Source organism: Dryobates pubescens, chromosome 29 (genome assembly GCF_014839835.1).
Source record: "Dryobates pubescens isolate bDryPub1 chromosome 29, bDryPub1.pri, whole genome shotgun sequence".
Lineage (NCBI taxonomy): Eukaryota > Metazoa > Chordata > Aves > Piciformes > Picidae > Dryobates > Dryobates pubescens.
The window spans coordinates 4077271-4091979 of record NC_071640.1 but is presented as its reverse complement, the minus strand read 5'-3'; the positions used below and the strand labels follow the sequence as shown (position 1 = coordinate 4091979).

General features: G+C 50.2%; 1 protein-coding gene across 1 annotated transcript; it reads right to left on the bottom strand.

The window, feature by feature from the left end:
• Window positions 1-7437: 7437 nt before the first annotated feature.
• TMEM250 (transmembrane protein 250) lies at window positions 7438-13897 on the bottom strand. The gene is made up of 3 exons (XM_054174508.1): window positions 13750-13897; window positions 12229-12408; window positions 7438-8073 (listed from the first exon to the last, which is right to left on the bottom strand). Exon 3 carries the CDS (start codon window positions 7938-7940, stop codon window positions 7521-7523), a length of 420 nt encoding a protein of 139 aa, XP_054030483.1. The 5' UTR covers window positions 7941-8073; window positions 12229-12408; window positions 13750-13897; the 3' UTR covers window positions 7438-7520.
• Between the last annotated feature and the right edge of the window lie 812 nt (window positions 13898-14709).

The following is a 14709-nucleotide window of genomic DNA, read 5'->3' as shown; positions in this document are numbered from 1 at the left end:
TGGCTCATTACTGGACAAAACTTCACTTTGAACTGACATTTTCTGGGCACGGTGGCTGCTTTGAAGCAGGAAGACAAAATTAGTGCAGAGAGTTGGCAGGTGAAGAAATGAGAGGGGTTTTTAATTTATTTTTTTTTTTTAATTCCTCAGCAGCAGAGCTGTCCAGGAGCTATGGAAACCTTGTTTGGCTAAATAAAAACACACCAAAAAAAATAGATAACAAAGCTTCATATTTTCCAGCAATGTCTTCATGGGAACAGCACGATAGCTGCGTGTGCTAGAGGCTCCAGAACAGCTAAAACCACTCCTGAAAGTAAACTGTTATTTTCCACAACTGGTAGTAAATGTTGTCTCCTGCCTCCCCTGGGAAGGAAAGAAAGAAAAATCAGTGACTTGTGAGAACCCTGTGAAGAACTGAAATGAGATCTCAGGCAGGTAAGGCCCTTCAGGGTAAGGGGCTGGTCTCCAGTCTCCTCCCAGCGTCTCTGTGACACTCGCAGCCATAGGTGGGTCACAACCTGCCCCCAGCTTGTTTTAGGAAAAATGGCAATCCTGATCCTGAAGCTCTACAGACAGAAGGAGAAGGCTCAGCTTTCAGAGGACAAGGTGAGTTTTCAGGCATGGCACAGTGCCTGCCTTTGAGGAAGCCTAAGGCTGCTCCCTGGAGACCCCTCAGGCTGGGGCCCCAGGTCACTCAGCTTCCCAGTCTGGGCCAGTTACAGTGGCACGGTGAGGTGCCTGGGGTAGAAGCTCACTCTAAGAACTGAGCAAACACGTCCTTCTCTAGGAGATAGCAAAGGCTCAAGAGATGGTCTTTAAAAATAACTTTGTAATAGAAAATGCCCATTTCTAGAGCACACTGCTGAACCTTTTGCTGCCATTGAGTCCACAGCATTCAACCAGCTTTGCCATCTGCCACTCTGCTAGCAGCACCAGCCACATTTCTGAGCTTACAGTTTCCTAAGTAATGATGAAAATATCCATCCTTGCCCAAATCTTTCTCTCCTTTGGACTCCTCCTTCCCCTTTCTTTCCAGTCTCCCACCATGACTCTTCAGTTGGGAAGCTGGGATAACAGAAAGGAGCATCATGGGGACTTGGGTTGCTCTGTCCACTCAAATACACCTCCAGCTCAGTCAGCAGCAGTCCTCTCTGTGCTGGTTCTCTAAAGCCTGTGCCTCCACTGGCCCAAACTTTGCTGCTCACTGGAGAACAACTTCTGTCCAGCATCTCTTTCAGGGTTTATGCTGCTGCACATCACTGTGCCACTTTCCATGTAAGAACAATAGGCATGAGGAAGTCTTTATTCCCATAGGAAGCATCACAAGTGTGTCCTGAAGCAACACAGCTCTGCACTGCAAGCTCAGCAGGAGGAAACCCATCACCTTCTAGTAATTAACTGATGTCCACCTCCATGGGAAGTGACAGCTTCTTTCAGTCACTCCCAACACCCATGGTGGGCAATGCACTCTGCTTACTAGAGCCAAAACCTAGAAGGCTCTGGGGTACTCCTGGGTCTCCTCATAAATCATTTCTTAATGACCCTAGAAGGAGGTAACAAGAGGCTTTCTACCCAACTTTCAGTGAAGTACAACCCCAGAAGGCCTGACTCCTTTGCTCTATTTGCACCAGTGCAAACAGAGAAGGAGGATCTAGGACATCCCCACAGCAGAATGAGACCAGCTTCCTTAGAGAAAATGCTTCCTTTTTCCTCCCAAGCAAGCAATCCATCAACATGTTTAAAAGATAAGTTGAATGTAGGTGGCATGTTTCATACAGAATTTAACAGGCACCCAAAACACCAGCTGGTGTCATGTTCTGAAGAGTTAACAAGGTGAAACTCCAACACTTCAGTCTCGTTCATGCATTCACAGGCTACACAAGAGGCCAAGGCAGCTTTAGCACCACACATACCATCACCCCTTGGCCTTAAGTCTGCACAACGCAGTCGGAGCCGCTCTGATGCCCGAATGTCTGGAAAGCTCTGGAGCGAGCAGGACTCATGGGGGAAGCTCCCTGGAGGGGTTGGCAGGAGTCTAGCATGGACCCACTCTCCCAAATCAGGATTTCTAGTATTTTTCTCAATTGCTCTTGAGGTCATTTTTAACCCAGGAAGTGTGACAGCAATATTTAAAATCTAAGCATGGAAAGAAAAACAAACGACAGCAACAATAAATAAAACCAAACCAACAAACCCAAAGGACCAAAATAACAAACAACAACAGCAAAAAAAAACCAAACAAACAAAAAAACCCCAAACCAAAACAAAAAGACAGGGAACAGACAGGGAAAAAGACAGAGAGAGAGACTGAGAGAGTTGGGGCTGTTCAGTCTGGAGAGGAGAAGGCTCTGAGGGGACCTTATTTTGGCCTTCCAGTATCTGCAGGGGGCTCCAAGAAAGATGGGGAGGGACTGTTTAGGGTGCCAGAGAGTGATAGGACTGGGGGGAATGGAACAAAACTAGAAATGGGTAGATTCAGATTGGATGTTAGGAAGAAGTTCTTCCCCATGAGGGTGGTGAGACACTGGCACAGGTTGCCCAGTGGAAGCCTCATCCCTGGAGGTTTTTAAGGCCAGACTGGATGTGTCTGTGAGCAACCTGATCTAATGTGAGGTGACCCTGCCCATGGCAGTGGGGTTGGAACTAGATGATCCTTGAGGTCGCCTCCAGCCCTGACAATTCTGTGATTGTAAATCAGCTGCTCTGGCTGTTCAGCACGACACTGGCATGAAGGAATGCTGAAACAAAAAATCACCAACGTTTCAGAGTTAGATCCATCTACCTAGCAAGAAGGGAAGATGTAACACATTTTGGAGCCTGAGCCATCCCTCCCAGCACTGATGAATTTGGAAAGAGTAAAAAACAAACAAACAAACAAACAAACAAAGAACCATCTAAAAGACTCTGAACTTCCCCGCTGAAGCACAGGTTGCAAGTACCTGCTCACCATGAAACATTCCTGGCAAGTATTATTTGACTCTTGAAAAGCAGGAAGTTCAGCTTCCTCTGTTTCCTTATTTGTATCCTACAAAGTTTTGCTTCCCCACCCCTATTACAACTGCCAAGTTTTGCCAATTAAAATAAATGGGGGAAAACAAAACCCCAGCAGATTACTCTTTGCATATACTTACAACAACATTCATTCTGCCTCTTTCTCCCTCCCTCAGTTGTGGCTTGGCTCCCTGAGAGCTTGTAAAGAAAGTTGCAGAATCCCAGCTCCTGGAGAAGAGAAACATTTTGGCAAAGTAATCCTAAAAGCTTTTAAGAAGGGGGGGGGGGGGAATATTACATGTAAATCTCAAATTTAAACCTACTGAATTTAAATCCTGAACCATTACCAAGATCTTACTTATTCTGCAATCCTCCTGGGGATGTTGTGAGGTTTAATTAGCTCTGGTTGGAAAAAACCTTTGGAGAGGAAGCGCCACACAGGTGCCAAACCCTGCTCCGCTCACGTAGAACTAAAATGGTCAAATTGTTACATCATAAAACAAACCATTTGGAAATTAATTCCTCTCCCTTGCCAACAGGACCTCAAAGGGACCTCGCTTCCCCCACTGGATCGTACCACTGGAGCACTGCAAGGCGTCCAATTTGCTGGTTATGACCAAGAATGAGAGGATCTTGAACAGCACAATGCCTTTGAGGCCCCCACTTTGAGAAAGGGCTGGGCTGGGACTCCCAAAGGTCATCTAGTCCACACCCCCCCTGCAGTAAGCAGAGGCATCCTCAACTAGACCAGGCTCTTGATGATTTCACAGTATCACAAAGGTTGGAAGAGACCTCAAAGATCATCAAGTCCAACCTGTCACCACAGACCTCAGGACTAGACCATGGCACCAAGTGCCACATCCAATCCCCTCTTGAACACCTCCAGGGATGGTGACTCCACCACCTCCTTGGGCAGCACATTCCAATGATGAATGACTCTCTCAGTGAAGAACTTTCTCCTCACCTCCAGCCTAACCTTCCCCTGGAGCAGCTTGAGACTGTGTCCTCTTGCTCTGGTGCTGGTTGCTAGAGAGAAGAGACCGACCCCTTCCTGGCTACAACCACCTTTCAGGTAGCTGTAGAGAGCAATGAGGTCATCCCTGAGCCTCCTCCTCTCCAGGCTAAACAATCCCAGCTCCCTCAGCCTCTCCTCACAGGGCTGTGCTCAAGGCCTCTCCCCAGCCTTGTTGCCCTTCTCTGGACACCTTCAAGTGTCTCGATGTCCTTCCTAAACTGAAGGGCCCAGAACTGGACACAGTACTCAAGGTGTGGCCTAACCAATGCAGAGTACAGGGGCACAATGACCTCCCTGCTCCTGCCGGCCATACTATTCCTAATGCAGGCCAGGATGCCATTGTCCCTCTTGGCCACCTGGGCACACTGCTGGCTCAAAAAGACTCTCATCTCAGGCTTGCCTCTCTGCAATTGCAGCCTTGGGATTCAGGGCACTCTGACAGCAGCTACTTGGCTACCTTTGTAACGGAAGAATCAGGAATCACTTCCTGCTGTCTTTTGAGCAACTTCGCCCCAAGGCCTCTCTCGAGGAACATTTGGGCACCTGGCAAAGGTTCACTTTTGTGATTTGCTAAGGACACGTTCATTTTCCTTGGCATGCACCACTGAGCCTGGGTGCAGAGGGCTGATGGGAGCTCTGTGCAGCAAAGCAATGAGCTGCAACGCAGAGACCTTTGCTGGTTCCTGGAGTAGACCTGAACTGCTTAAAGAACCACTGCCAAAGGTAGCAGCAAAAGTGGGTTTATTGAAGAAAGATCTTGTGACAGTGAGGCTTAACAAAGGCTGGTGGCAAGGCTCAATCTATGACTTACTGCACAGAGGATGCAATAATGATTCAAAGTCACCAACAGATGATTTAAAAGCCCTGCGATACAAGGTTACACACAACCTGTCATCCACTGCAGCTGGCAAGGGGTCTCTCAGCCTCAAGAAGAACCCTTGAGAGGCGTCCCAACTCAACAGATCACCACCGTGCAGCCAGCTGCTTAGCAGGGAGAGCTCAAACAAAGCTCACTCAGGCTGTCATATTTGTGGAATCAAGTGGCTGGCTCACAGTCAAATTACGTGTGGTGGAAAAGGTAAGTATGAGACTCCTTGTACCCACAGCCTCCTTTGTTCCTTGACCAAATCAGCCTGAGAAGCACTGCTATTCATGTGGTAATCGCATGATCGGTGCTCTGGTTCCCTCCCCAGCTCACACACATCAAAGCTCACCATGTCACCCTGCTCCTGTGTGGGCTTTCAAAGAACAGGTTGGAACTGGAGAAGTTCATGACCTGCTCGCAGCTTTGACCTTTACTTTCTTCAGAGCCTGAACCGAACTACCCCAGGTTTGGCCAAGCAGTCATGAAGAGCACCCACCAGCTGGCACAGGCATGGACAGGAAGCACAGCAGCACCCAGATGGAGCACAAACCACCTTTTACTCATCATTATAAGGAGTGCTGAAGTACAGCCACTCCAAGGTGACACAAGGTCCTACCAACCAACCAGGCTCCACTTTGTGCCTCCCGCAAAAGGTGGGAGACAGCTGCTCCTGGCTGCACCTCACTGGGGTCCCAGCTGGTCTCTCAGCTTGCACCAGGGCTGTTTGCTGGCCATCTGGCCATGCTTCCTGCACAAATTCTTGAGCACAGCCATCCCAGGAGTCCCACAGTCCGCACACCAGAGCCACGGCGCCCCAGGCTGACAGCTGCACTGGGGAGGAAAGCACTGGGCCGGGAATGTCCTTTGCATACAGCACAAGCTGGAGCTTGGACCTGCAGGACACTGAGGCCCTGCAGTCCAGAAAGTAATCCCAGACAAAGGCTCTGGGGAGCTGCACAGTTGGGAGGAAACTTCCAGACACCAGTTTGTGACATATGCTGACACCACATCTTTCCTGCAGCAAAAGCCTTTGGCTCTCGTGGGGCTCATCTAAAGTTCACACCACCATGGCCCATTATTTATCCAGTGCTGCGAGTTCAGCCTGCATTATCTGTACCACTTGATAATGAGATAACTTCTGGGTGTGCTTTAGCTTTGGACTGCAGACAGAAGCTTCTCTACTTTGCATCCATAAGCCTACAAATCAAAGTATGTCACAGTGCAAGCCTGCAGCACTCACAAGCTGAAAAATGAAGCATCCTTCCCAGTGTGCAAACTGGTTTTGTACTCAGCCACATTCATAGCTCAGACCAAAGAGATCCTAACACAGCAGTCAAATATTTCCATTATGATCAACTCCATTGATTTCACAGTGGGGGGAAAAAAAACCCCACCAAAAATAAGTCTCCATCATTCTCACCAACTTGTTTGTCTTTAAAGAATTTGGGGGGAAAGAGCAATATTTCACTCTAAGGAAAAACAAACAAACAAAACCAGAACAGAAATAAACTCCAGGCCAACTTCTAGACTCCATAAATAGAGTCACTTGACTGACTGCAAAGGAACAGCCTGAGATCTTAGATCAAGCCCACTAAAACTGAGCTCAATGCTTAACTCCCTACTTAGAGCTGTCGGTGAAGCTCTCCAGTGACCCCACTCTCACTGTGCTGCTGAGAGAATGTTTTCTGCAACCACAGCCTTTGCTGCAATCTGCCTTCTCAGACAGTGTCTCACCTAGGAAAGGTTAAAAGCAGAGCAGTCTGATCTCACCAGAAAACTGGAACTAATCAGTTCAGCAAAAAGAAGAACCAAATGTCAAGATCTAAATGATATGGAGCACGGCAATGTGTTCCCCTTAATCACTGCAAAATGGTAACACATTTGCCATGAAAGGGAGTTTTGGGAACACAGGAGACCCAATTCTGCTGCCATCACTCTCCCATGGATTTGTTCTGCCAGGGCAAGACTCAAACAGCACTAACTGCCTGAAAAACACAAAGTCATTGATAGTTGTGCAATCACTTTGCAGTGATCAGAACAGCACAGTGGCTCAAAAGCATGGCCTGAAGAAATCTAAAACCAACACAGGAATTAAAACCAAACCACCACAACCCTCCAGCCTGCTGAATTTGGCCCCATATTCCCAGCAGGGAATGTGCAAAGTGCAAACCATAGACGAAGGGATACCAGGGGTTGAGCAGGTACATGTTACAGGTCTGAGCCATCACGGAATAGCTTCAGGAAAAGGGGGAGGATGGATTAAATGTGTGTGGGGGCACAAGTATCTGCTTTCTGTCCCCCAGACCAATCACTGCCTTTTCCTGCCCACTGGAATGCAGGAAGAGCAGCAAAACTTCCATCAACTCACACTGTGCAAAGAAACCCCAAACCCAACTGAATCCAATGTGGCACTTGGATAACCAAACTGGCACCTCAACCCTCCACCCCCCCCACCTCCCACCCCCCAAAAAAAACACCCAACCCAACCAACCAAGGCCCAAATTCCAGAGACAGATACATTATCAATAAAAAGCAGTGCTGGTAAATAAATTAATTTATGTATATATAGATATAAAAAAAGGGAAAGCTGTTGACACATCTGGGGGCAGAAGAAAAGTCACCTTCTTGGCCCACATGCTCTTGTTTTATTTACATATCCACAAACACCATGAAACACCATCCCAGCCCCCCCACTAGCAGCATGGTGACATGAATTCCATAGATGAGCAGTTCATTCATGAGGCTGAAGTCTACCCTCCTTCGCCCCAGCAGCAGGAGGATGATGGAGAGTTTGTACTGGAAACGCAGGAAGATGCGGATGCCGAGGTACTGAAGGCAAAAGAGGATAGAGAGTGCCACCCAGAGGATGGAGGTAAAGAGGCTGCAGCTGAAGTACAGCAGGAACCGGATGAATCCGTACATCCATCGGGATTTGAGATAGATGTCAAAGTTGTTGTACTTGGTACGCACCAAGTGAGTGGTCCTCACCGGGCCGCAGGCCGAGTGCAGGCAGGTGGTGTGGGGGCCGTGGAACGAGCGGACCCGGCGGGGGATGGGGATCACAGGCATCGGGCACCCCACCGCTCACCGAGGCCCAGGGCAGGAGCTACAGGGCACATAGCAAATACTATCCAGAGAGGTGGAAGAGATCCAACAGCCTGGGAAAGGGAACTCTCTGCTGAATTTCCAGGAAGGAAGAGACCTGCAGGGAGACAGAGAAGGAAAGCACGTTTAAGTAGCCCTGGCAGGAGGAATCATAGAATCAATAAGGTTGGAAAAGACCTCAAGGACCACCGAAGTCCAGCCTGTCACCCAAGGCCTCAGGACTACTAAACCATGGCACCAAGTGCCACATCCAATCCCCTCTTGAACACCTCCAGGGATGGGGACTCCACCACCTCCCTGGGCAGCACATTCCAATGGCTAACAACTCTCTCTGGGAAGAACTTCCTCCTCACCTCCAGCCTAAACTTCCCCTGGCACAGCTTGAGACTGTGTCTTCTTGTTCTGGTTGCCTGGGAGAAGAGACCAACCCCCTCCTGGCTATAACCTCCCTTCAGGTAGTTGCTGTAGACAGCAATAAGGTCTTCCCTGAGCCTCTTCTTTAGGCTAAACAACCCCAGCTCCCTCAGCCTCTCCTCATAGGGCTTGTGCTCGAGGCCTCTCCCCACCCTTGTTGCCCTTCTCTGGACACATTCAAGTGTCTCAATGTCCTCCTTAAATTGAGGGGCCCAGAACTGGACACATTACTCAAGGTGTGGCCTAAGCAGTGCTGAGAGGCAGATAATCTCTGGCTTCACAGGGACTTACTGCTGCTTTAAAAACTCAGCTTTTTTTTGCTTGAAACCACTTGGCTTTCCTTACTGTTTACCAAGCAGACACACAGAAATACAAATCTGTTTGAACATCTCTCCTGTGAAGAAAGACTGAGAGAACTGGGGCTGTTCAGTCTTGAGAAAAGAAGGCTGAGAGGGGATCTTTTTGGAATGGGCTGCCCAGGGAGGTGGTGGAGTCACCATCACTGGAGACTGGATGAAGCACTTGGTGCCATGGTTTAGTTGATTGGATAGTGTTGGGTGATAGGTTGGACTCAGTGAGGTCTTTTCCAACCTGGTTAATTCTATTCTAACTATGAACATCTGCAAATGTCTGAGGGGTGGGTGTCAGGATGAAGGTGCCAGGCTCTTTTTCCCTTTTTGGTGGCTCCCAGTAATAGGACAAGGAACAATGGCTGTAAACTGGAACACAGGAAGTTCTACCTCAACATGAGAGAATTCTTTCCTGTGAGAGTGCTGGAGCAGGCTGCTCAGAGAGGTTGTGGAGTCTCCTTCTCTGGAGACTTTCAAAGCCCACCTGGCTGCATTCCTGTGTGGCCTGCCCTAGGTGATCTTGCTTGGGCAGGGAGGTTTAACCAGATGACCTCTAGAGGTCCCTTCCAATCCCCACCACTCTATGGCTCCTGCCTCACCCAGTCCAATCCAGCCAGCTCCCTAGCAGCATGGGATGCAACACCACTCATAACCTGTCATAAGCATCAACACTACATCATCACAGAATGGTAGGGGTTGGAAGGGATCTCTGAAGATCATCAAGTCCAACCTGCCCTGCCAATGCAGGAATCACCCAGGGCAGGCCACACAGGAATGCATCCCAGGTGGGTCTTGAAAGTTTCTAGAAACACTGCAGTATTAATGCAGGGAAGCCAGAGCTTCATTCTGGAATTATCCCAGCTAGCTGCCAGACCCTTCTTGATCAAACAGCCACCCTGCAACAGTGCACTCATGTGAGCAGGAGCAATGATGTGTGTCTGCACACACATTTCTTCCAAAGACAAGGGAAAAAAGAAAAAGGTCCTCCAGGTACTTTTGGAAGTGAATTCCACAGCCCAGCCATAGTGCTGGTTCTTGATTTCTGCTCATTTCAAAACCTGGCAAAGCTTCACCAAATAAACAAATGGAAAATAAAGGAAGGCCCTGCAAGAACAATGAGGCAGTCATGTTTTTCACACTCCACAGGATGCACCTCCCCTCACTCAGCCAAGCCTTGAGGACTCACTGTCACTGCATGCCATGGCAAGGCACCTTTCAAAGGCATCTCCTAGTTTATTGCCCTCCCTGGGACCTGCAGAGATAAGTGGACCATCTTGATCTTCTGGAGTGTTTAGGATTTATAATCTTAACATCCTTCCACACCCCCATTGTTGTTCTGTGAGTGATGAGCAGCAGCCTGCTCACTGCTCCCTGTTTCACCCCAGGCTCATGATGTGCCAAATTCCGGGAATTATGAACTGACAATGCGCTCATCAGATAGTGCTGGAGCACAACAGGGACTTCCCCAGCCCCCTCACACACCCAGGCACTCAGAGCCTGCTGCTCAGAGCTTGCCTTTCCTACCACCACAGAATCATTCAGGCTGGAAAAGTCCTTCAAGATCCAGACCAACACTAACCCAACACTACCAAGGCTGCTGTTAACCCACGTCTCTTAACACCACATCTCCTGGCTTTTCAATCCCTCCAGGGATGAGGACTCCACCACTGCCCTGGGCAGCCTCTTTACAAGGCCTGACAACCTGTTTGGGGAAGAAATTGATCTTCAGGTCCAACCTAAACCTCCTCTGGTGCAACTTGAGGCCATTTCCTCTTGTTCTATTGTTTGATCCTTGGGAGAAAAGGCCAATCTCCACCTGGCTCCAACCTCCTTTTAGGGAATTGTACAGAGCATGTCTCCCCTCACCCTCCTTTTGTCCAGGCTGAACAACCCCAGCTCCCTCAGCTGCTCCTCACAAGACTCATGCTCTAGACATTTCATCACCTTTGTTGCCCTTTGCTAGACTCACTCCAGCACCTCAGTGTCCTCCTTTGCTGAGCAGGATTTCTGAATCCTATTACTCTTAAAACTAAAGTGATTCAAAAGTTATTTCAAGAACATTTTATTTTGCTCCTAACAAAACTAATCAGAGAGTAAGCAGTAAAGGCAGCAGAAAACTTGTGCTTTGCTATCAAAACCCCTCCTGACACACTATGCATCATTGGGTAAAGGTCCTTCACTGCTTCCTGCCTCCAATTACACATCCATGGAAATTGCAGCTCTGATCTCCTCTGCCTGGCCCCAGGTTCAAATTCCCTCTTTTTTCCCCTGCTGTTGCAGAAATTTGCAGGCAGCCTCTCTGGGATTAACAAAAAGGAGCAATGGGTTAAATTATGATTAAGGGATTTAGGAACTCAAGGTCTGCTCTCAATATCAGAGACCCTTATCATTTTAGGTGCCTCTAGGCCATAATTTCCTGTCTGCAGAAAGGAAGTACTGAGCAGCTTGGAAGAGTGTTACAATGATGTCTCTTTTAAGACATAAACTGGTCAGAGACTGAACCAACACTACTTAAAAACAGCACTTTTGTTCCTGGAGCATGCAACAGAACACTCTTCCCACATGCTGTGCACATACTGCTAAGTGTTTATCTTCAGAGAGGTTTTTGGGGGACTAAATTAGCAAGATAGGTTAAAATTCACACACCCTGGACTCAGAGCACCCCATTTCTAATGATGCAGCCTACACATACAGCCCCTTCCACCATGACACTAAACACAGCTGGAGAAAAGGAGACTGAGGGCAGACTATGACTCCCTGGAAGGAGGCTGGAGTGAGGTGGGGGTTGGTCTCTTCTCCCTAGTATCAGGTGATAGAATGAGAGAAAAACTGCCTGAAATTGTGCCAGGGGAGGTTTAAGCTGGAGATTAGGAACAATTTATTTACTGCAGGATTGGTCAGGCATTGGCACAGGCTGCCCAGGGAGGTGGTGCAGGCACTGTCCCTCAGGGTGTTCAAGAAACGTGTGGACATGGCACCCTGGGACTCGGTTTAGAGGCCAGGCTGGTGTTAGGTTGATGGTTGGACTTCATGATCCTAGAGATCTTTTCCAACTGAAAGAATTCTAAGATTCTGTGATTTTCCAGCAAACTCTTAACAGAGCTTCTCAGCCTGACTCCTCAAGCTGCCACAGGGAAATCAGAGCACTTGACAAGATCACACCTTGGTGACAGAGCACAAACCCCACCTGCATTAAGCTGTAGTTTGTGGGGGCAAACTCAACACACCAGCTTCACATCTGAGCCCTGTTTTAGAGGAGTTTTGCCTCTGACAAAGCCTTCACTAGAGGAACCCAAGAGGACCACTCCCAACAGCTCAGCTGCAGAGATTTGGTCCTTGTGAAGAGCAGCAGCTTGCTCCCCCATTAACTGCACTCACCACACGAACAGCCTTCAGTAGGTTCACTCTATCTAAACTCAAATACCACCACAGAACAGCCATGAGCAGAGGGAAACTGCAAGAATAAAGTGAACTTTCTGGAAGATTACATTGTTAACGGTGCTGCCATCTACTCAGCAGGAGGTTGGTCAGCTGCTGCTGTTTCTGGATGCCACTTAATTCTTGTAACAAAACAGTGACGTTTTCCTGTGGCACCTGGCCTTCTAGCAGGAGGGAAGGACACAGCTGAGGTGCTTCATAGCCTCATAAGACTCTACATAGGAGTTGATCTAAAAGATAAGATGAGAAAGTTTCAATTTGTTCATTTTGTGTGTTAACAAGTTGAGAACTGGCCTCTCCCCAAGCATGAATTTTTAACCCCAGGAAGAATCACACACTCAACCATAAAGGCATTCCAGCTGACTGATACATGCTGGGAAATTCAGCTTGCTTGTGCTCAATGCCATACACTAAAACTGGGAGGAGAAAAATCACAAAGAACTCACTAGTCACCTTCTCCCAGCACTGAGCCATCACTGCTCAACCAGGGTGGATGAAATGTGATGCAAGACACCACTCACAGAACCATGGAGGAGCTGCCCCCAAAGCTGTTTGTTGGGCATGTGATGCCTCAAAACAGACTTGCACATCCATTCCTCAAGGTCATTTTCTGGGGTCTTCCTGGTTTAAAGCACAGTGATCTCAGGCTGCAAAGTTGAGTTGGTCTCTGCTGGGTGTCATCCTACAGCTGAAAGATTTCAAGGCCTAGAAAACTTGCTGTCAGCTCTGCTGCCATTACCCCACGCACCATGTTAATGATGGCTTTATCAGCAAGTCAAAAATCTGAGTAACTCTTCACTTTGGTGAGCTTTCACTCTTTCTCCTTTGAAAATGGAGTGTTTGATGAGAGAGCTGCAGCAACCCAGAGCTACTTCATCTATCACACACTCCAGGCAAGGTCTGCTGGTGCTCAGGGTACTCATCATTCACGGAGGAGAAGGGATGGCAGAAAAACCGCAGCGTTCTCAGCTGACAGGACCATCCGTCAGGACGAGCAGGACCAAAGTGTTCCAGAAAGAGCCAAACAAGGTTAGGGACAATGACAAATAAAGGTTAGTGCTGATAAATGAAAGCAGGGAGAACCGGAAAGAGGGGAAATCCGAACTCCTCCTACATCCTACCAGACGCTAAATTAAACAGCAGCGACTTGAGAAAGGCACCGAAAGCAGGAAGCTCAGCCAGGACTTCTCGGCCTGCGAGGTCGAGAGCCCAGCGCAGACAGCGTGGAGCCCCGCCGACCGGGCGGGCGGTGACAGCCCCGCACGGCCACCGGGACACAGCCGCGACCCACCTCAGGGCAGACAGAGCCCTGCCGGGAGGCAACGCCTGGGCGGGAGCGACCGGTTATAGGGGTCCCCGGGCCCGACCCTCACCGGCGGCCCTCAGAGGCCCTCGCGGGCGGTGAGCGGCCGCTGTCACGCCCAAGGCACCCACCGCCCCTCACACCGGGCCGCAGCACGGAAGCGGCCTAGGGCGGAGACGGCGGCGGCGACAACAGGGCGAGGCCCGGGCCGCCGTCCCCGCCACCTCCTCCCGCCGTCCCCAGCCCCGGGGCGTCGCCCTACACTCACCGTCCTGCCCATCGCTCCGTTGCAGGCGGCGGCCGCCGAGGCCAGGCGCCGCGGGCCCGGGCTGATGGAAGGCCCGGGCCTAAGGGCGAGCGCCGCAATGCGCATGTGCAGGGGGCAGCGACGCTCCGGTTCCGGCCCGTGGCGGCGGCGGCGGTCAGGGAGCGGCCGCGGAGGCGCACGGCGATGACGTCATGACGCCTCCCGCCCCCGCCGGAAGTGAGGCGCGCGCTGCGTTGCCCCAGCTACGGCAAGCGGCGGCCGGGGCTGGGGGCGGCCGCGGGGACCTCCCCCGGCCGGCGAGGCCAGCCCGGGACGGACCAGCCTTGGCGAGATGGAGCCGGGAAGGTCGCTTCCAGCGGGCCGCCGCGAGCCGCGCTGCGGGGATGGAGAGTCGAGCTCGGCTCGGGGTGTCAGCTGGGGTTGGGCCGAGCGGTGAGGGTGTTGGGACATCCCCAGCGCAAGGCTGCCTCGCAGGGCTGCGCCAAAGCCTGCAGTTCTCAACAGCTCTCTGACAGGAGGTTGTGGCGAGGTGGAGGCCGGCCTGTGTTCCCTTGTCGCGGGCGATAGGACAAGAGGAAACGGCCTCAGGTTGTGCCGGGGTGGTTGAGGCTGGACGGTATGAATAGTTCATTCCCCAAAAGGGTTGGCAAGCCCTCGAACAGGCTGCCCAGGGCACTGGTGGTGTTCCCATCCCTGGAGGGATTGAAGTCACATGCAGATGTGGTGCTGGGGGGCACGGTTTAGTGGTGACCTGGCAGTGAATTAAAGAGTTAAAGTTTGCCTGACAGCACGAGGCTGCTCGTAAGATAAGTGTGAGTTAGCAGAATTCTTGGGGTTTTTAACTTGGGAGAGGCCAACCCATCTGCAGGGCTATGATATGTACCCAAACAGCTGCATGTTAGCTTTGCTGTCCAGAAAACCATAAAATTAGCCACACTAGACAGAGCACTGAACACTGCT